The sequence below is a fragment of the Capsicum annuum genome, chromosome 9, assembly GCF_002878395.1.
Source record: "Capsicum annuum cultivar UCD-10X-F1 chromosome 9, UCD10Xv1.1, whole genome shotgun sequence".
NCBI lineage: Eukaryota > Viridiplantae > Streptophyta > Magnoliopsida > Solanales > Solanaceae > Capsicum > Capsicum annuum.
In genome coordinates this window covers 163,908,461-163,932,636 of record NC_061119.1, presented here as the reverse complement: position 1 = coordinate 163,932,636, position 24,176 = coordinate 163,908,461, and the positions used below count along the sequence as shown (strand labels likewise).

General features: G+C 29.3%; 1 protein-coding gene across 2 annotated transcripts; it reads left to right on the top strand.

The window, feature by feature from the left end:
- The first annotated feature begins 200 nt into the window (after nt 1-200).
- On the top strand, nt 201-24,010 carry LOC107842428 (protein IQ-DOMAIN 10). 2 transcript variants are annotated; one of them, XM_016686267.2, is made up of 5 exons: nt 201-459; nt 1,963-2,133; nt 2,935-3,162; nt 22,701-22,814; nt 23,386-24,010. In XM_016686267.2, exons 1-5 carry the CDS (start codon nt 391-393, stop codon nt 23,704-23,706), a joined length of 903 nt encoding a protein of 300 aa, XP_016541753.1. In that variant the 5' UTR covers nt 201-390; the 3' UTR covers nt 23,707-24,010. The 2 variants fall into 2 exon arrangements, with proteins under 2 accessions (XP_016541753.1, XP_016541754.1); XM_016686268.2 differs by having other exon boundaries at nt 207-459; nt 1,963-2,118.
- The last annotated feature ends 166 nt before the right edge of the window (nt 24,011-24,176 follow it).

The following is a 24,176-nucleotide window of genomic DNA, read 5'->3' as shown; positions in this document are numbered from 1 at the left end:
TGAGGGTAAGACATTGATTTTGATTGAAATTGAATAGAGCAAATCACCTACATTGTGAAGAAAATGTGGCAACCTCCTCAAAAATTGACTACTCAACTTTCAAAAAGATCACACGCCACCCTCATATTTCTTTCTAGTTGGCATGTAGTTTTTAGTCACAAAACTAGTAATTGCATCTCTTTCTACTCCATACCTTATTATTTTTTAAAAGTTTAATGTTTAAAAAAGAAAAGAAAAGAAAAGTTCACCTACTTCCTTTTTAATTTATTTCAATTTCACCACAAAAAGATGGAATCCAAAAATTAAACACAACCAAAGATCTCTATTATAAGTTCTCAGGTATGAATGTTGTGTTATATTCTGAATTTTGATCATTTAATATAATACATCATGGGTTTTTGCTTGAAGATAATTATTGGGCTAAAGAGGAATAAACGACGTAAATCCAAACAACTCAAGGTACCTACATTTCTCTCTATTCAATAACCTGCAATATCCGTATTGATAGTGGCATATGCATTTTATAAAGATTATTTCGGTCTATTATTACAGTTTTACTTATAATTATGTGGATTTGAATCTATGACTATTGGTTTGATTCTTTACTTCCACACTTCACAAGTAGATATTCATTATATTACTACTATAGTGAGTGGGGCGGCTAGAAGCAGGTAGCTGGCGATGCCTGCTTTCAGCTATCTGCTTGCTTCTTGATTTTACTAGATCATCCTTAATTAATTATTATATGATATTTGCGTATTAAAAAATTAATAAAATTTAATTTCAGAAAAAATAAAACAGATATTTATGACTTATCTGCTTCAACTGCTTCAACTTAATTTTAGTATATTACCCCTAAGTAATTATTATAAGTCATCTAAATATTAAAAAATTAATAATATTTAATAATAAAAAAGCTTAAAAAATATAAAATGATAAATTAACTCTTGATATTTTAAATTAATTTGACATATTATATGAGGCCCACTTAAAATATCACCCGTAATTAATTATTATATGACATTTACGTATTAAAAAATTAATAATTTTTTTTTAAAAAGTAAAACATAGATTTATGACATGTCTGTTTCAGCTGCTTCAACCGCAATTTTACTATATCAACCCTAAGTAATTATTATAAGTCATCTAAGTATTAAAAAATTAATAATAGTTTAATAAAAAAGATAAAAATAATATAAAATAATAAATTAACTCTTGATGTTTTAAATTAATTTGACATCTTATATGAGACCCACTTAAAAAAAATTACAAATATTTTTTATATCAATTTTGCTATATTATTTCTACTTAGCTATTATGAGTCATTCAAGACGTGTCGGTTTCGCTATTTCAATAGTGATATTTGATTGACTCTCAAAATTATATCGGTGTTGCTTAAATTGAAATAGAAAAAAATATTATAAATTACAATAATTAAAAATTAAATTACTTTTAAAATACAAATTGACTATCAATATCACAAAAGTTTGAACAAAAGAGTATTATAAATTACAATAGCAAATAACTTAAAATAGTAAATTACAATATCGAAAAAGTATTATAGATTACAATAGCTAACAATTTAAAAAAACTTAAAACATATTAAAAATATTATTAATTATCTAATTTTATTTATGTCACATAAATTAAGACAAAATATAACATATATTCACGGGCCGGTACATATACATTATTCAAGCAATATCAGCCTACTGTATATTTGCATATTATTTCTAAGAAATATATCTAATACATGTATAATAAATGATAAAGGATGAAGTTTCCGGCCCTTTAATGAAAATTATGCTTGCCTGTTGTCATACAATATTGAGCAACAAATCAAGATTTGTGTGTCAAGTGTGACCACACCAAATGTGTTTTCGACTCGTACTATGGGTACATATATTGAACAAATTTACATAAAAATAAGAGTTTGATTGATATTTGAAATTTAATTTGCAGGGTACAAATACTAATGCATCTAATGAACCGCGGGGAGAAGTTCCTAGTGCTCATTCAAATGGAACTTCTTCATCTTCAAGAAAGATTAATCGCAGGACTAAGTTAACTGAGATTACTGCTGCCATTAAAATTCAGACTGCCTTCAGAGCTCATTTGGTAACTATTCACAATGTAGTCACTCTGTCCCAAAATAATTCTCATGTTTTGTTTCTTCAGAGTCGTATTATATAGATTTCGCTCAATAATTTAAGACGCATTTTTCACATTATCTATATGAGAAGAGTTACAACTAAGTATAGTTCTTAAATATAATTTTAAAATATTATATTAATCTAATCATATGTGGAAGTGGTATGGACTTGCGTACACTTGACCTCACTTGATTTCATTTTGTGGAAATAAATTGTGTACATTACTGCGAAACAAATTTAATTTTTAAATTAGCAAAATTGAATTTCGAGAAATCAGGGGGTACTAGCTACAGTAGCCCTTTTATTTCTTTTTTGTTAACCAACTCGTATCAATGCTAAGTTGTTTACATTTAAAGAGTTTCCAAATATATATATTTTTTTTCACAGTGATGATTTAGACATATATTGATGTATACACAAAAGAGACGTATCATATTCATCAAATTGGTATAAATACCCAATATAAGTATTTTTTTTTTTGGGATAACAACATTTGGTCCTCCCATTTTGATAATCTTTGTGATATATGATTAAACACACGACCTTCAATTAATGGTAATAAACAATTTAATCCACATACTAGTGAATTTTTAAAGATAGTACACTATTAATTATTGTTAAATTATTTAATTACCTATATGTTGTGTAAAATGTACATTTTACCTCATATTTTGAGGATAATTAGTTCAAAAATAGTACCATAGAGTATTTCCTATACAAAAGGACCAAAACTAAAATTCATCAATAAACAGAGGACTAAATGTGCAATTAACTTGTGTAGGCAAGAAAAGCTCTACAACGTGTAAGGGGTGCAGTAAGATTCCAAGGTGTAATTGAAGGGCTAAGTGTAAATAACCAAATATCGGGGACTTTGAAGCAAATACATTGTTGGAGCAAAATACAATCAGAGATCAGAGCAAGACGACTAATTATGGTCACTCAAGGCCACAATAAGCAGAAGAAAATTCAAAATCAACAAAAACTTGAGGCTAAGCTTCACGAGCTTGAGGTAACAGTAAGAATTATTATCGTATGATCAAGAGTCTATAGATCAAAACATAAAAATCAATATATTACAAAAAAATATATCAAACAAAAAAGAACTAATATGATCAATTCATTCTTGAATTATACGCGTAATAGTTTGATGTATCGATCGAGTTTTTTTTTTTTAAATTGGATGGAGGGGGGGGGGGGGGGGGGGAAGGGTATCACGATTATATGGATGAAAAATATTTACACACCTGGCTCATTTACAAAATTTGTTTCTTAAATAATTACACTACAAATGTTTTCTACGTTGTATATCTTCATAGTATACCGTTCACATTTTGTATATTTCAACAGTAAAACTAGTTGAATCACACTGTTATTTGCTTAGTGTAATATATTGATCTTATAGTTGTCAAATCTATTTTTGAAATTACTTTTCTTAAGACAAGGGTCTATGGGAGATTGCCTCTGTACTGCTCACAGAGGTAAGGTCTTGTATACCTCATTCTCGTCAAACTTCACTTATGAGATCATAAGAGCATAGTATTTTTAAAGCACTATTTCAAGCAAGTTTTTTTGGTCGTTTAGGAACTACGTAAATGTTCCTCTATTAAACATGCTTCTACTTAATAATTATCTTTTTCTTTTGGTGGGGGGGGGGGGGGAGTATATACTGTGTTTTACAACTTTTTTTAGAAGAATAAAAAGATAATATTTTCATGAAAAACAACTTATATCAAAGATGCTATGAACTAACTACCAAAATTCAATCCAACAGTAACTCAAACACAAGGAATATTTTTGGGGACAAATTTCTATTGACTGAAAAATGAAAAACAATTCAATTAAGCTAAAATAATGAAAATTAAACTAAAAGCAAGCTAGGATAGCCATGGATGAAGCACACAGATCCAAATCTGAAAATGAAAGAAAAGAAGAGAAATCAGAATTGGAAGAGAATAAAGAAGCAAGGAATGGGTTAAGAAGTTGTTAGTTAAGCTTGAGCAACAACTCATCATACTGAGCTAACTTTTCGTCTATGAGGCGCATACGAGTGCCTTCAGCCATGAGAAAAACACCAGCAGTTGTGGAAACAATGGCTTTGGTACCAATTGTTATGACCTAACTACAAAATTCATCCAATAGTAACTCGGAACACAAGGAATTTATTTTGGGACAATTTTTTATTAACTGAAAAATGAAAAAACAAAACAATTGAGCTAAAATAACGAAAATTAAACAAAAAAGCAAGCTAAAATAGACATGGATGAAGCTCTCAGATTCAAAACTGAAAATGAAAGAGAAGAAGAGGAACGGGAATTGGAAGAGAAGAAAGAAGCAAAGAAATGGTTAAGTTGTTAGTTACCAGATTTTCAGCGTATTCTTCTCTCTCCTCAAGCATGTGTTTGATGATTTGCCCACATCATTCTAGCCGTCTAATCTTCATTAAACTATTTTTAATCTTTGTCCTTTATTATTTACAATCTGCTCCCTCCGTATCTCATTAATTAACTAATACTTCCTCCACCTCTAATTTTTATTTGAAAGTTAGTTAAGGTTGTTACACAAACATTAGTTCAACTTCATTTGTTTTACCACTTTTTTCAAAAGTATGTTTCAAAATTTTACTAAAACTTTAACACCTATTTCAAAGATTAACTTTCACAAATTTGCACAAACAAACCAAACAACTTAATAAATATATTACCCCATTTAAGGCATGGAAAGACCAATGAGTAATGTATTAGTAGTACAACAACAAACAAAATAAAAACATCCTTACAATAACTGATATGCCTATGGGCTATATTTTCAATGCTTATTTTTAAATTATGTGGTTGTTTCTTATTACGATTACCTGGTTTCTCTTGTATCTTTATGGGCTACTTCTTTCTTGTAACGCCCCGAGATCCTATCTCGTGACATCACACGGTGCTTATGGACCCGAAGGACCACAAGCTAACACTTTACTGATAGATGTACCTGTACACTGCATAATATTTAAAATAAATGTGAAAACTGGCCATAAGGTTCAACACATTTGTACATTCAACACATCTGTACATACTCAAACTGGAAACTGAATACTAATACATCAACATCCGTCTGAAAAGCCTCTAAACTATCTGAACTATGGAGTTGATGGGACATGTTCCCAACTAACTCCGTCAACTGAGAATATAAACAAAATCTGATGCAATAATAGTAAACTGAGATTCGTCCTCGAAGGAAGGAGACTCACTGCTACTGCTGCTAACTAGGACTGAACTGCTAAGGAAACTCTAAATCCTATGCCTCTGAAACTATGGTGTCAAATAAAACACCATAGCGCAAATGCGTCAGTACAAAAATATACCGAGTACATAGACGAGATAAGGCTAAATGCAAGGGCTCATATATGCACAATGTGTAAACTGAATAATCATGAAAACGTCGCACAAGAACACATACATGAATGCACAGGTCATAATCACAATCATCACAACTCTAGAGACTAGAACTCAGATACCACTTTCCTGCAAACTGAACTCACTATTGACACTGAGATACTGAATTACTGACTCATCTGATATTGATAATTGGGAAATATGGATGCACTTTCATCAAGGAGTGAGTTCTGAAATCTCTGAACATAATGAGATTACGAGTATCTGAAGCTTCTGAAACGAATAGGAACCCTATCTAACAGGTTGTCTTTGAGTCTGTGGATAATAATACTTCTTCATAAATTATTTTAAGATCGGCCTATCTAGCAACGGATCTTTGAATTAGCAAGTAATCATACTTAATAGCCTGTATCTAACAGCCTAAAATTTTGTACACTGAACTGAGCTCTTTCTTGAAGTCTGAGACTGATTTTGAAACTGAGACTGTGGGAAGTAGTTACTTAACCGATATGCCCCTACTATCTCTTAGAGGTCCAACCTCTACCCCCGGTTGGGAGGGTGTCAATACCATGCCACGGGTAAAGACCTTATCTTTATATGACCCTCATCTATCAGGTCCTCATACGAGAATGGTGGAGCCCTCATCTAACAGGTTAAGCCACCTCATCTACCCTTATCTAGTAGGTATGATGTCTCTTATCCACCCTCATCTAGCAGGTGTGATGTCTCAACCTACGCTGGCTACGTAGTTTTGGAGCACAAGGATCGTATCTAAGGATTACACCCTCTACTAGTATATGAGTCCCCATCCTTGAGCTCGCTCGGTGTTAGTTTCTACTCTCAACTAAAAGACACTTATTTGATTCTTTACTGAACTTAAACTGAGCTGAATCTGATACTGATTATATTTCTCAAGAGATCTGACTGAGTTATGCTGAGATTACTTAGTTCCGTATGTGACGGAAAGGTATCGAACCATAGCATCTGACTGATGATGCAGAGCTTGAATAGATTATTCAAATTACTTCTGAGATTAGAATTTAATCACTTGAATACTATTAGATCTGAGCTGATTACAGGACGGAGGCTAGATTACTAGCGATATAGAGATTACAGAGATAACTGAGATTACAGAGCCTGATTAAGCTTTCGCACTTGTTTGAAGATACATAGTTCTATAGTTCACTGAGTTCTGAGAATCGTGGCTCGATTGGAATTATCGTGAAACTGACACGGGCTCTAGACAATAGCTCTATTGTCGGGTATAAATACCCCCAGGACTCGATAACATAAAAGTAAAACATAATCATTCTCACATCATCACGATCATACATTCACCCATCACAATCATTCATGCATCAACACAAGCATTCATTCATCATCATAATCATTCACGTATTATCGTAATCATTCATGTATTATCGCAATCATACCTTAATCATCACCATCATTAATGAATCATCACAATTATTAATGCATCTCGAGATATTAATCACATAATAACATAGAGGAAACATGCTATTAGATCATACTCCATTCAGCAAGGTTTTACCTCAACTATTTCATACCTATATCGGTCTTAACATGTATTTGGATTTCACACCACTTGGGAAACTTCATTCTATCATGTCATAGCTTACTTGCTAATCACTTGGCATATATTAAAAACTTAGCATATATCAAAGGGCACATAATGGGGAATTTACAACCATCACATCTCCACTCGTTCACTAAGGTCCTTAAAAAGAAACACTAGACATGCATAGGTTCATACTTATTTCGGAATTTCCTACTAGCATGGAATAATTCATTCACTTGGTCATTTTATCAAACACTAGGCATGCATAGACTAGCTCACAATTTGGGGCTTTCTATTCAACATACTATAATGGCCCATATTCTTCTCCTAAGCTTTTATCAACCTATGGGAGACATACTCTGCTAAATCAACCAATTCTACACCCAGAAGTCATAAATACATCAACAATCGTAACACATAATCGTATCTTAGAAGTCATTAGATCATGATTTAACTACAATGCTTAATTTCTAGTCTCTTAGACATTTTATCGAACACCTCACATGCACAACTTAGGCATAAGTATAATAACCCAAATACTCATCATGAACAACCAAATTTACGTGTTCCCACTCATATATTATCATAGATTCATACAAACTATATAAGTATCCTATCTTGGAGGTCATTCAACATCAACAGCAAGTACATAATCCATTTACCACACAAATACCACCTATTAAGGCCAAGGCTTGATAATCTTGTAGACAAACATGAACCTCAACTCAATCATAGCAAGAACATCAATTTCAACTCACAAGAATCATTAAAAAAATTCATAAACATAAATCTTGGAGATTTAGAAAAAGGTATTTGAGCTTCTTGGATGAAAGGGACCCAAGAATCAGCATCTACATACCTTGGGGAAACTCTTTCTTGAAAGCCTTCGGAAGAATTCTTGATTTTTGCTCTTGATTCTCTCTAAATTTTTGGTGAAAAAAGAGAGAAATTTTTATTTTGGAAACCTTAGTTTTTGGGTGAAAGAAGAGAAAAGAAATGAGGCTTTCAACCCTTAAGTGGGTATTTATAGAGGTTAGAGAAAGAGTGGAAAAAAACAAAATGCCCTTTAAAGAAAAGAGTTGAAAACTGTTGATCAGGGTCTGTGATGGTCGATCTGATGGTACGTCAGAGGAACTGACGGTTCACCAAGTCGTTCGTCACTCGAGTGCCAAAACTGGGACATTCTGTTTCGACCTGACGGTCCATCAATTTTTTTACGGTCCACCACTTTGGCCGTCACTCGGGGGCTAGAAATGGGATGTTCTGTCTTGGCCTGATGGGACACTTGACGGTCCACCAAGGACTTGGCGGTCCGCCAGGTCGACCGTCAAACCTGGGTGATTCCGATACGGTTTAGTAAAACGGCCATAACTCCCTCGTCCGATGTCGGATTTTGATGAAATTGGTGTCGATGGAAAGATTATTCAACACATGACAAAAAGTTAAAATTAGAGAAATAAAATACGATTCAAAGTGTTTCATACTTGGGAAGATATTTCTGAAACTTTTAGACTCAGATTTTTATTTTTTCGAAAACGCTCTAAGGCTCAGACTAGGAGAGAACTTTGTGGGGTATTACATTTTCCTTTTTCATATTATTATTATTAATAATTAAGGAGATATTTTTTAATATTATAAAAAATAAAGTAGAAAAGAACACGAGTAGAGAAAGAAGAGAGAGTAATTCTTATTTCTCTTTGAGAAATTTCTTGATATGAGAGATTAAGAATACAATAAACAAACCCCTCTACTTATAGAGGAAAACACTCCTAATTTCTCTCTAAAAGATGGATACTTCAAATCTTCATAAATATCAACTAGATCTTGATAGATCTTATCTATATTCTTGATAGACATTCACTATAATATAAAAAAAAAATTAAACACTCTCCCTTGAATGTCTAATTGATAGATAATGTGCCTCGTTAAAACCTTACTAGAAAAAATCCAGTGGAAAAAAAATCTAGTGAAGGAAAAACAGTACACATGTCTAATAATATGCATTTCATCAGCCTCATTAAAAACCTTGCAAGAAAACTCAATGGGACAAAATCTTGAAAGGAAAAAAGAGTACAACACGTATTTGCTCCCCTGACAAGAACATCAATGAACTTTGCATCCTGATTTTGTGCACGATCTTTTTAAAAGTTGCAGTTAGAAGAGACTTAGTGAATAAATCAGTCACATTGCCACTTGAATGAATCTGTTGTACGTTAATATCACTATTCTTTTTGTAGCTCATGTGTATAGAAAAGCTTTGGCGAAATGAGTTTCGTTCTATCTCCTTTTATGTATCCTCCCTTAAGTTGTGTTATCCATGTTGCATTGTCTTTATATAAAATAATGGGTACTGTCATATTTCAAATCATATTTTTCTCAAATGAGATGGATCATGAACCTCAACCACACACATTCTCGGCTTGCTTCATGAATAGTTATTATCTCAGCATGATTTGATGAAGTGGCTACGATAGACTACTTTGTATATCTCCAAGATATGGCAGTACCACCACATATGAACATATAGTCTGTTTGAGATCGAGCTTTATGCTGGTCAGATAAGTACCCAATATCAGTATGACAAATAAGATCTGGACTATAATATTTAGAATAATATAAGCCCATATTGATAGTCTCTTTAGGTATCGTATATGAGTTTGATCTCATTCCGATGTCTCCCAGTAAGAGCAGAACTACACCTTGCTAACAAATTAATCGAAAAAGGTTATAGGCATTGTAGTATTTGCAAGACACATGAGTGTACCAATTGCACTAAGATATGGTACTTCATAACCAATTCAAATTCGTATATTTCTCATTTCAACAAATAATCTATTACTTTTGATAACTCTCCAAGAGTTCTAGTAATTTTCAAGCTATAAGCTTATACAATATAAGAATTATAAATAAGTTTCCTAGAAACTTTTATATGCTTCAAACATTTGAATCTTTAAAAGTTTTCATACAAATTTTGTCAAATGACAATATTCAACATTTCATGAGTGACATCTTCAAGTATCTGGACTGCAACTCAAATAATTTTTATACTTATCAAAATGCATCATTTCACGTCACTTGATAAATATTTTTACGTCAGCATGCTTAAGTAAACGCAGAATTCATATCCTCATAATATTCCATAATATTGCGTCAGTATTGTATCAAAGATATTAATGATATATCATTTCATATCGGTTCACAATGTGAATAATATTTTGAGATCTCGTCCCTTCATTGTTTTCAGGTATCTGAACCTCTCATAAGATTTCATGAAGTGTTATGTCGTAGGCTCTTCAAGAGTACATTGCCTTCTCCTAATGATTATTTGCTCCGTATTCTTTTCAAGGATTATTTTATTTGGAACCAATTGGTCTACCACGCTTCACGCATGCATAGACGTTGTCCTTTAGGAACACAAAATAGGAGCACTTGCAGTTTAAATATGAGATGCTTTCGACATTTGACTTGAATTATCTTTTGAATAAGGATCTGGTGATAATTTCTAACATATTTCATAGCTACTTATAATCTCCCCCTTATGTTAGAAAAACTACCATACATCTCAATTTACTTTAGAGAATCCATCTTTGTGCATTATAGTATATTCATTAATTATATACTGCACATCAAAATTATTAGATGGGCAACGTGTGGTTCCTGACTCAGAACCAACTTTGAGAGGGAATTAATCATAATTTATTGATTTGATGTATACAAGTACTTTTGTATACAATATATCATATTTCAAACCAAACCACGAAGCTTTGTTTTCATTAGCAATGATTTAGTTATTTATCGAAGGTATTCAATACCAAACCAACATTATCAAGATAAATTGTCTTGATTCCACAATCTAAAAAATATGCTCTTAACTCAATTTATATTGAGCAAGTTACTTTTAGAATGTCAAATTGCAAGTTGACAATAAACGTACAAGTGATCATCTTATATCGATGCATCTTAATAGATCACATGACTGGTGAACGGGTCCACATTCACTTTTTATACTTTTCAGATTTGGAAGGATCAAATCCCAACATTAGTTGGTCCAACCAACTTGTCATGAGAATAAGCAACATAAACAATTCTTGAAGAATCTTCTATTTCTTCAACATATGTCTAATATTCAATATGCACATTTTCGGAATGTAGCAATCGTTCATGTCAATTTATAAACTTTTATATAAGTAAACTCTAAATTTACCATGACATGTGCCCTTTTGCTTTAGTAAATTTCAGATTTACTACTTTAGAAGTAAATTTCAAAATAACCCTTCTCAGTTATTCTGCCTTATTCAGAGGTGAGTTGTGATACCATCACAATCAAGAACACGTTTGTATTAATAAAATTTACTAAATATTATCGTATTCACCTTAGGAAATGCATATGTACTTAAAACAATAGAAATCTCATTCTCCATGAATGTAATATAATTGTGCCTTAAGTCTATTAATTTTTGATAGCTTATAACCCCTTTCATAATATTGCTACTTCAGGAGCACATCGAGGTATACATATTTTTTCAGAGTATATCATATATTGCTACCACATTCACTTCAAGAATGGAGTTAGTTATCATTTTTCAAACTTATCATATATTGCTACCACATTCACTTCATGGAATGAATTATATTCAACGGGACAGGTTTCATGATTTTTCACCAAATACACATTCTTTTGTCTTAGCCATCATAATATCATCAATATAGTGCATTGAGATTCAAACCCAACGTCTTATTCATATAAATATGTCTTAGATTATAAATCGATGGGACTTGAACCCAATATTTTATTATCATAGAGCATTGAGACTTTAACACAATGTCATACCCTTTCGATGCGGTAGAACTTAAATCCATCGTCTTACCTTAAATCAATAATATAATAGGTCAAATAACAAAAGGACTTACTTATGATCGTATATAGATATCATCACTTAATTATATGTATAAGTCAACAAAGAAATAAAACACGGCACAGATTCATAAAGTTGGACAAAAATAAATTGTGAATCTATTTTAGTGCCAAAATTTTGTTGCAAAAGCTCATCAATGTCAAAATAAAAACAACTCCAAATAAGCTATATCTATATTACTAATTATAAAGAGCACGTGAATACCACATATTCAAACTTAAAAACATATATTACTATAATAATAATAATTAATACTTATCTTGTGAAAAGTATTTCATTCTTGATATATGGTATTTTGAGGGTGAGAATATCTTACGCTAATCAATGTTTTTCTTTACCAAAAGAATCATACATTAGTGACGTTTTGGCCATGTAAGAGAAAACTAAATTCTATTTCATAAATTAGAGACTCATATTGATAACGTGTTATGAAAAATAAGGCAAAGAAGAACAAGAGCAGAGAGAGAAAAGAGATTAATTCTTATTTCTCTTGAGATATTTTTTGATATGAGAGATTAAGAATACAATGAACAAACCCTTCTGTATATAAGAGAAAATACTCCTAGTTTCTCTCTAAAAGATAGATAATTCAAATCCTCATAGATATCAACTAGATATAGATCTTATCTATATTCTTGATAGACATTCATTATAATAATTCATTATAATGTAAATACATTTATAACAGTTAAGCTATGTTATTTTTTCGAGACACATCCATTTAATTATTTATTTATATTTATATTTATACTATATTAAAAGTGTGAAGGACTTTAGAATTATTGTTTGAACTTTTAATCCTTTATTAAAAGTCTCTCCTTTAGACAAAATTATCTTTATCACCATTTTCTAATATTTAAGAGTTGAAAATTAATTTAATATTTATAGTAAAATCTTTTCTTATTAGAAATCATCAAAATTAATGACAACTAATGCCTTTTCATTAGTTTAAGAATTCTAAGATTTTTAGAAGATTTGTAAAATTTAGAAATAAACATAAAAACGTTAGAATAAGAAAAATGTAATATCTTTAAAAGTGTTAAGTAAGTAATCAAAGATTTAAATTTAAAAATAAGAAAAAAAAATTTAAATATAGAAAAAAAATTGTACTACAAATATGGTTCAAATTAATGCGGCTCTCTTAGCATCTAGCATCAAGGAAAAGATGTACTGCATGACAAACGTAAAAGTGATGATCCATTAACCACTTAAAATTTCTGGTGGTAAAATATATATGTGCTTACAGTAAAATATATGTTATGTTTATATTATTATATTAACATATGAAGGATCTTTGAGAAATGATTTGAACTTTTTGCACTTTATTAAAAATGTTTGCACACATGTGAGACGCGTACAATTAAAGTAATATATTCAATATTCGGAATTCATTAGCTGGTTAATTTAAATACATCCTATTGAGCAGTCCTTAGTGGAAAGCTCTCTATTCCCATTACTGAAATTTAAAATATTTCATTAAAGATGAAAGAATTCAAAATATCAAAGAATACACCAAATACCAACTCGATTTTAATTCAATCTACACAAAATTTGTCTTTTTATTTATTTATTTATTTATTTATTTTTAAAAATTGCAGTATTTATTTGAAAACCACTAGTTAGGAGAGATTTTTCCTTGGGGGAGCAAGTCTGCAACATCCACAACACACAGCAAGTCAAGAATTTTGACGAAGGGCAAGTTTTATTCGTCCACAACCTAGATATCTTCTAAGTGATGTAAAATATAGTCTATATGCAAACTCTAGTCGTCATATTATAATGGAAAAGTTATATTTTTCCAATATCAATAACAATGTATTTATACATTATAGGTGGGACATGAGGAAGAACAAACTAACAGACTAAGGGTCCTTTGGTGTTATAGACAATGAAATATAACTCTGGGATAAGTTTTTAGTAGTTCTTATCCTTATTTGACTACAAAGTGTGAGATAAATTATCTTAGAATTAATAATTAGTATTGAGATAAATTATCTCTACATGTGAGCGGAATAGTAATGTTGGCATAACTTGTAATGTAATAAAATGTACTCTTTCCGTCTCATTTTATGTGTCATTATTTTCTTTTTTGTCCGTCCCAAAAAGAATGTCACCTTTTTTTATTTGGTAACTATTTAAAGACACAATTACACTTTTATCCTTATTGATCCCACTTATAAGGGACCACTTAATTAAAAATAATAATAGTACATTGTTTTAAGGGAGAATACTCACAAAAATACCTGAAGTTTGACCGGATTACCAGTTGAACATACTGAACTTTGTGGAGGTCCTATTACCCCCAGACTTTTTTTTTCGTATTTTAATGGCATATATCTGCCACTTGGCCCATTGCGTGTTAATCAAGCGCATTGAGCGCGTGAAAAATCTTAAAAATGTTATAAACTCTTTTTTTTTTTTTACCAAACAGCCCCTTAATTTTCTAAATTTTAAAAGTTTCATTCTTTCTCTTCTCTCTTCTTGCTTTCTTCTCTTCAACAATGGTTGCTCCATTGTTGAATTGAAATTGAACAATGTACTACACTTTAATTTCAACTTTATTCCGGAAGTGACTTCAATAAAATTTCTTCAGGAAGTTTTCAATTGTTCAATGTCTTTTGAAAGTCTATAACGTATTTTCATTGTTGAAGTCAATTACTGAAGACTCCATTTCTTCAAATTTTATTTATTTAGTTCGATTTAAATAAAATTATTGAAGAAAGTTTTCAATTTGAATTTAAAATTTGGGAAAAAAATTTCTTAAAATTATTGAAGAAATTTTCTCGAATAAAATTTAAATAAAATTATTGAAGAAACTTTCTCGAATCTCACTTTTGATTTTTCACTCTACTCTCACGATCTCTCAATTTCTCCGATCTCCGATCACCCTCACTCTCTTCATTTTTATTTTTTTTTTATTTGCATGTGTGTGCTAGTGAGTATATCAGTGAGTGTGTGAGAATTGATAGTATGTGTTTATGGTTCTGAAGAGTATGTATGTGCTGGTGAGTATATCAGTGAGAGTGTGAGAATTGAAAGTATGTGTTTTGGGGAAAATTTTTCTTAAAAATAATGAAAAGTGATAATAATGAACTTGAAATTTGAAATTGATTCAATGGAATTATTTGAAATTTGATTTTTAGGAGGAATTTGAGTTGTGGAATCTTTAATATGGTTGTAATGGTGAAAAAATGTTGAAAAGTGATAAAATGGAGAAGAAACGGCGTGTGTACTACACTTCCTACCATAAAAACTGGTTATAACATTTTGGATGGGAATTAATTCCACTTTAAAAAAGTCCGAGGGGAAATTAATTCCACTTGAAAAAGTATAGGTGTGTAATAAGACCCCCGCAAAGTTCAATATGCTCAATTGATAATCCAGTCAAATTTCAGGTATTTTTGTGAGTATTCTCCCTTATTTTAACGAAGGACAATTTGGTAAAAAATATCGTCTTTACTTATTTCTTAAACTTCGTGTCCGGTCAAATGGCGACACTTAAAATGAAATTGAGGGAGTATAAAATAACAAAAATAGACTCTTTAAACCCTCTTTTATACATTACTTTTATATTCATGTATATTCACATAATTTTTATACCATCTAGAAAAACATTCACAATCTTCACTATTCGTTATTTTTTTGTTAATATATTATTTCATTAAAAAATAACATTATATTAATATAATTTTTGTTTATGTTTATATGTTGAATTTATTTGACTAATTCTTATGTTTATTTATACTTTGATATCTCGTAAAATGTTAAACTCCACTAGTTTTGATGATGTATGATATAATGATAATGTCGATTATGATATAATAGGTAATTGAAATTTAAGTATTAATCTTGCTTTTGAAAGTGCTAAATGCTTATCATATTATGAAGACAAGTTTTGTAATCAAATGTTTAGAAAGGGCTATATGGTGCTAAATAAAAATAAATTAGTTGAGTTGAAGGCTATGTAATTACACATTTTTAATTAAATAGTCTTTAGTCACTTAAAAATTTGTAGTTTACATATTTATAACTTTAATATTTTATAATATAAGAGTGATGTTTGCTTAAATAAAATAACATAAATAATAAAACACATGCACAATTATGAAAAGGCATACACAAAAATATTTAAACTAAATAAGATAAAAAATTTATTTTTAAGAATGAATAACTAAAGCTTGCAAAGAATTTATTTTTTTTAAAATAAGGTGGAGGATATTTTAATTAACAAATAACTTATTCTTAGAAATTATGCTACTGATATTATTTTAAATATAATAAATCAAACATTCAATAAAAAGAAATATTCAATATAACTTATGTGAGCATAACGGGTCTTCAAACCAAACACGCCCAATCTTAAAACCCCTTATAAATGGACATGACCTAGTAACTGTTTTAACAATGGTGATGTCCAAATTAAGCTGTGCATCTCACTATTCTACTGAATATTGCTATCTCAAATGTCCCAGTCCCACCATATTCAAAGTTTGTCTTATTTAACCTCCCTTTCACTTTCCAGTCCTATTTTATTGTTTTGTCACTGCACATCCATACCCTCTGTCCCATTTATTACAATACTAGATAAGTATATTTGTGTTTAGCACGGACCAATATGAAGGATGTTGAAATAATTTTTTAATTTGCTATAAGGGTCCAATATAAAAGGTTTTAAAATAATTTTTTAACTAAAAATTATACAAACACACAACTTATGTTTTCAATATTACAAAAAATCCTAATTCTCTAAACATATTACAAAAATTTTAACATATACACATAATGCTATGTATATGTCAGTTATGATATGTATATTAATAGGAAGAGAGAGTAAAGTAGTTAAAAAAATAGGAGAGAGTATAATTACTCCTAAAAGGGTTGGTATTTATGTTATTTATACTTTTTTTAATTTGCTATGAGAATTTTGAGGTGTAAATATAAAATCGAATTAAAATTATTTACTTGATAATTTTTCTGACATCAATAAATAGCTCTTTTAATTCAAAATAAAAATAAAAAACATTAGAAAAAAACTGTGTATGATTAATTTGAAGTATAAACTATAAATGCACACAAAACTTATGGAAATTCAATTTTGTCAATATAGTATATCAATAAAATTTATTAGAAAAGAAATTCTGTCATCCTTCCTTTTGAGACAAAAGAATGTATACCCACCCCCGACCTCTTGATGATTAATGAAATTATTATCTTTTTCACAATAAATAAATAAATAAATATATAGTAGTATAATGAATTAGTTGGTAATTTGAGAAACTCAAGTAATCTACCTAAGTGGTAAAACTTTAATTTGATTAATTTTAAATATTTAATGATTACATTATCAGTGATGTAAATTGAATCCAAATTTACTTTTTCTCTATCAAATTTTAATTACGTTAAGTTTGAAAATAAATTAAATTTATTTTATTTTACATATATAAATTAAATTTTAATATTTAAATGAATGAATTTCAAATTAAATAAAATTTTGTATTTGAAATCATTCCCCTTATTCCATTCAAGTATATTATTTTTCTTCCTAAAAGAATGACTATTTTTATTATTATTATTTTTTTTTAATTTTGCATGTCATGTTTAACACCATAAAATACAGGCCCAACCTCAAGTTCTAATAAAGTAATTCAGTCTGACACTTTTAATTCGAATTTTGAAAACTTTTATTTACACATATTTTTATTCGTCTATTAGATAACTAAGTTAATCATATAAAATATTTTGTCTCCTTAATTATACATATCAACCTCAAATTGAAATATTATGATTTTTAAGATTTATTGAGACGAATGCGTATAATTAAAGAAGATATGTTTTATGCGGTTAACTTAATTACCTAATGGATGATGAGAACACATATAAAAAAAATTATTAAATTGAACAGAAAGTGTATAACTAAAACACTTATTAAAAATTTAATTATTCGGTTGAAACAAGAATTATAGTTTGAGAATGTAAATGAAATACCCTGATAAATTTAAGGGGTTAATTATGCATTAATATTTAAAATTTAAACGACATTTAATACCTTACACAATTTTTAGTATAAGATCATAAAATCTCATTTTACACTTCATGCTTGATCTAGTTAAAACACTAAATTGAAATTGAGGAAATATATTTTTCAGTGGATACTCTTACGTGTCATTTGTAGGAGGTGTAAGGTGGAATATTTTATGAATACGCTATAAATTTATATTATCAACCAAACATGATATAAAGCTAATATCAAATTTAGTCTTATTGACTATATCATCTCTTTTTTCGCTTTTACTTCTATTTTACACTCTTTATTTCACTCTGATCGAGTATTTATGAAGAGCAAATTTATAGCTAGAAATAATGAAAATTTTCATGAATATTTGCCAAATTTTATTTACTGATTACAAACATAAAATTGAATTAAAACTATTTACATAATTTTTCTGACATCAATAAACAATTCTTTTAATTCAAAATCAAAATAAAAAGCATTAGATAAAAAATCTTTGTATGATAAATCTGAAGTACAAACTACGCATGAACACAAAGCTTATGAAAATTCAAATTTGTCAATACATTACATAAATAAAATTTATTATAAAAAGAAATTTTGTCCTCTTTCCTTTTGAGGTAAGAGAATGCATAGTAGTATAATGAATTAGTTGGTAATTTGAGAAATTCAAGCAATTTATTCAAGTGATAAAATTTTAATTTGATTAAATTTAAATGTTAAATGATTATATTGTCTGTGAAGTAAATTAAACCAAATTTACTTTTTCTCTATCAAATTTTTATTAGGTTAAGTTTGAAAATAAATCAAATTTATTTTAGTTTAAATATATAAATTAAATTTACAGAATTTCAAATTAAATGTAATTTTTATTAAAAATTATTCCCTTCATTCCATTCCATTCAAGTATATTATTTTTCTTTTTAAAAGAATGATTATTTTTTATTTTTGCATATCTTTTTTTTTTTTTTCAAATTCTACATAACATGTTTAACATTCTAAAATAGGCTCAACCTCAACTTTTAATAAAGTATATCAATTTGACACTTTTGATTCGAATTTTGAAAAAACTTTTGTTTACTTATGTTTTCATTCGTCTATTGAATAGTTAAGTTAATCATATAAAATATTTTATATACTTAATTATACATGTCAACCTCAAATTGAAATGTTATGAATTTTAAGACTTATTGACGCGAATGCATATAATTAAAGAAGATGATAAATTTTATTCGGTTAACTTAACTATCTAATAAATGATGAGAACACGTACAAAAAAAATATATTAATTGTTTGATTTAAAAAAGACTTATAATTTTGAGAATCTAAATGGAATATCCTCATAAATATAAGAGCTTAATTATGTAGTAATTTTAATATTTAAAGGACATTTAATAACTTACACAATTTTTAGTTTAAGATCATAAAATTTTATTTTACATTGCATGCTTAATCTAGTTAAAACGCTAATTAAAACTGAGGATTTTTTTTTCAGTGTTTACTCTTAGGAGCCGTTTGGTAAGCTGGATTATTTTCATAATCCATGGATTAAATGATAAAATTATTTAATACATTATTTGGTGGCAAATTTGGAGCAATGTATAACTAATACATGGATTAGTTATACACCCTACATGGTATTATAGGGTGTATAACTAATACACCCAATTTGGTGGGATTAGTAATCCATAGATTACAATCCATGGATAAATATGTGTAAAGACAAAAATGTCCTCAAATTTCTTTATTTTTTTTTTCTAAATCTTTTTCAATTTATTCAATGTGAGTTACTTCTTTTTAATTTATCAAAATAATAATATCCCTCCAAATAGTTTTAATCATAAAAAAAATTACTCCATCAACTTAAAAAATACTTATTGGTCAAAATCCGAAACAAATTGCATGATTGCATACAAATTTTAATTTTATAAATAGGATATTCATAAATAAAAATAATTTTTCTACTTAGTTTAACACTCTATGAAACACAAATTTATGTTAATAATAATTGTATTGTCTCATTCAAAAGTTACATTTATCTTCCTCCAACTTAAGAACACCAAAAAGTGGGAGCAAAAAGCAAGCGATGAACAAATAAAGAAAAGATAACAAGAAAAAAAATAATTTTTGCAAGTGAATGATTAAATCTTAAAATTCCAAAGTAAATGATTAGTTATATTGTTAATTTTTAATAAAGAATAATAAAGTTTTGCAAAGAAAATACACAAAGTTATAATATGACGAGGGTATTTTTGTAAACAAACAATAATTTTTTTAAAATATAACAATACATATTGTTTTCAATACATCACACCAAACACTGCATATTAAATAATTTTTTGACTTAGCTTAACACTCTACGGAACATAAATTTATGTTAATAATGATTCTATTGTCTCATTCAAAAGTTACACTTAGGCCTCATTTGTTTGCCCTTAATGGAGGTTTGAATCTAAATGGTTCAGACTTCAGACCATTAAGTGCATTTGTTTTTTATTAAGATTTTAACTCTTAATAGGTTTGAATAGGCCTTAATCATTCAGATCTAGAACCAAGTCTTAATAGGTCTTAACGGATATTCTGGTGTTGGAATATATTCACCACTCTATTTGTAATCAACAGTCACCACCACTAACCACCCCCTGCCACCGTCACCATTGTCAACCACCACCCACCTCCACCCACCACCTCCACCATCACAACCATCATCGATAACAAATACCGCTACCAACTACAATTGTCAACCGCTACCACACCTACTACCTCTTTTATTCTAATTATATTCATCGCCACCACTGTCGTTAACAACAACACAATGCAACCACTATCGGCCAATCTTTCCTACCACCCAACTCATCTATCATAACTAGCACTACCACTAACTACTACTAATACATCATAAGCTCTACACATTCTTTGGCCATCACTATCATTGTCACTAGTAACGCCACCTCTACCACCACTTCAACTAGTATCATCGCTATAATTTATCTCTATTAACAACCATCTCCACCATCACAAAAAATAACATCTTTAACTAGCACCAACACATTGTCAATCATCATGTATTCATGTTTCAACCAACACAATCAACACCTAAAACCACTAACATCAAGCAACGTCACATCACAATAACCACCACCACCATTAATCGCCACCATTATAACAGTCACTACAATACCAACCATCACAATTATCACCACCAACATTATTAATCACTAACATTAATCATTATTATCGCAACCACCATTATAAGCCATCTCCACTATCACTAACAAACATAAATATTTTTTCTCAATCAAATACTAATAATTTTGTTGTATTAAATTACATACTTTTTTAATATATAATTAATTTTTTATTTGAATTGTATTTTTTATTTTATTATGTATACAAATAAATATTTTTTACATATTCAGATGTTAAAAAACAAAAAGTCTTAATCATTCAGTTTTCAGATCTAGAGACAATATCTTAATCATTCAGATGTGTATTCAGATTCAGACGTCTGAATCTTAAAAAAAAATAAAATGGAGCCTTATCTCCCTCCAACTTAAGAACACCATAAAGCGGGAACAACAAGTAAGTGATGAAAAAATAAAGAAAAGATAACAAGAAATAATAATAATTTTTGCAAGTGAATGATTAAATCTTAAAAATCCAAAGTAAATAGTTAGTTATATTGTTATTTTTTTTATTTTTAAAAAAGAATAATAAAATTTTGTAAAGAAAATACACAAAGTTATACTATGTCGAGGGTATTTTTGTAAACAAATAATAATCTTTTAAAAATATAACAACACATATTGTTTTCAATACATCAAACCAAACTCTGCACAAAAAATAATTTCAGTATTACTAATCTCTGCATTAGTAACCCAGTAATGCATACTGATTTTATCAATCATTGAATTATTTTATACCACCTCATATATGATATATTATTCTAAAAATTAAGATTATAATTTCAAAATAATTTAATCTACTTACTAAATAACCCCTTAATCTACTTTAATTAGAAGTAGCAAAATAAAATAAAAAGAGAGCAAATGAAATTGAAAGTTAACGGTGAGTATTTTAATAAATGCGGTAGCAAGAAGGAGGGCCCATATTTTCACAATTGTGCAGGGATTTTGATGGTGATGTGAGTGGTAGATGGCACTTTATTAAATTATGAAAGTTAGCTGTTTTATTTGTCATTCATTTTAAGCTGAAATTTTTTTTTTAATGAAATTGCCCTTGTCGTCCTCCTAGTGGTTTTTCCACATAGTAGAAAAATACATACGTATAAATATAAAAGCTAGTGGTAATAAATTATAGCCAGAGTAATAATTTACAATTTATGTAAGCTCTGTACTATGCATATAACTTCTGCCACCTAATCATGTAAAACTAATTTAGATTGACGGAAAGAGTGTTAACTCTTATGAAGTGATCTCATTAAGGAGTAATTGCTTTGGAGATACTAAGTGATCATGTCAGAAATTTCGCTAAGAAATTTTCAAGATATAATATATATGTATAAATAAAATTTTTTTTTTGACATATTTATACAATATAATTTCCTAATAAAGGGTGCTCAGCCGATTGACTAGGAGATCATCCTTCACCGTTTATGGCTACACTACTTAGATAATCACTTAATTTTGGTTTGATAAATAGGTGGAATGGAGCAGTAGTGCTGAAACCATAGAAGAAATACTCCAGAAATTACAACAAAGAGAAGAAGCTGCAATTAAGAGGGAGAGGGCAATGGCTTATGCATTTTCTCATCAGGCAAGTTAGCTATGACCCCCCTTTTTTATTTGGTCTTCTTTGGATGGTTAGTAAACCGAAGATATACATTGGTAGTCTGTTCTGATTTTCTTTATCATATTTGATATATTTTTTTAAAGGAAGAACAACACGTTTACCAAAATTGATTTTTTCTTTTTCTAATTGGGGAATTTAAATCTATCATATTTGCCTTTTTTCCTTTCTTGATAAGATTCATTTTTTTTCACCTGGTAGTATCCACTGTGCAGACTTTCAAATTTAGAGAGGTTTGTTTCAGGAGGTAACTTGCGAGACACAAATTTTAGTATTGACTTGTGTGAACTCTTTGAGAATCAATTTTATGAGGGTATTTTCCCTCAATTTTGTATGTCTTTCATAATTTTTTCAAAAAACATGGATTACCGATCACCTTCGCTAATTTAATTGTAGGTCAATTGATTGAACCAAGTTAATTTATTCATCTTTTTTAGTATATTCCTCTCATTTATCATCATCATTAATCGTCATCCTATTATTATCTAATATCTGATTTATTCTTCGTATCCTAACAATAACATAGTTTGCATTTCAGTGGAGAGCCAATTCGAATCAATATTTCGGACAAGCATACTATGATCTTGGCAAGGAGAGCTGGGGTTGGAGTTGGATGGAACGTTGGATCGCGGTTCGACCATGGGAGACTAGAGTTCAAACAAACCCTATTATTTCAAAAACATCTCACTCCCACCAAGTGGCCAAGATAACTAGTAAAGCTACAAGCTTATTGGGACCTTTGAAGCTAGTTGTCTCAGTTAAAAATCCATCCATTTTAAGTGGAAAAGAATCTACAAGAGGAAGAAAGTTGTCCATCTCTACTACTGAAAATCAAGCTTCCCAAGAGGCTGATACTTGATTGGCAACTCATCCTAGTTGCTACTTCAATATATATTTTTTGGTTGATTGACATGTCTATTCTTTGGCTTTGTATATTTTAGTGTGATTGGGAGTTGTGGCTTGAAGATTTCAGTATATACTGTATTTTTGAAGAATTCAACATGAACGCGACATCGAAAGTGAAGACTCTACGCAAGTTAGGAACTTTCCTATTTAAAATATAAGAAAGAATTGGTATATCAATGATGCAATTGGTGATGGAAACTTTTGTTTTATGTTATTTTTGTTTTATGCTGTTTTATGATACATTATATTGGTGATGACTCCACTATACAAGCATTAAAATTTGTCAATTGTCTATTCTAATACTAACAAATACTTATATGACATCCCAAGCACTTCCACCATGATAATCTTAGTACTTTAAATATATTTTATTATATGAAGAGAAAAATTGTCCTCCAAAAGACGATACTTTTAGTATTTATG

Coding starts and splice junctions, on each gene's coding strand:
- LOC107842428 (XM_016686267.2), top strand. CDS start 391: ATGGGTTTTTGCTTGAAGATAATTATTGGGCTAAAGAGGAATAAACGA. Junction 460..1,962: donor GTAAATCCAAACAACTCAAG/GTACCTACATTT, acceptor TTTAATTTGCAG/GGTACAAATACTAATGCATC. Junction 2,134..2,934: donor ATTTGGTAACTATTCACAAT/GTAGTCACTCTG, acceptor TAACTTGTGTAG/GCAAGAAAAGCTCTACAACG.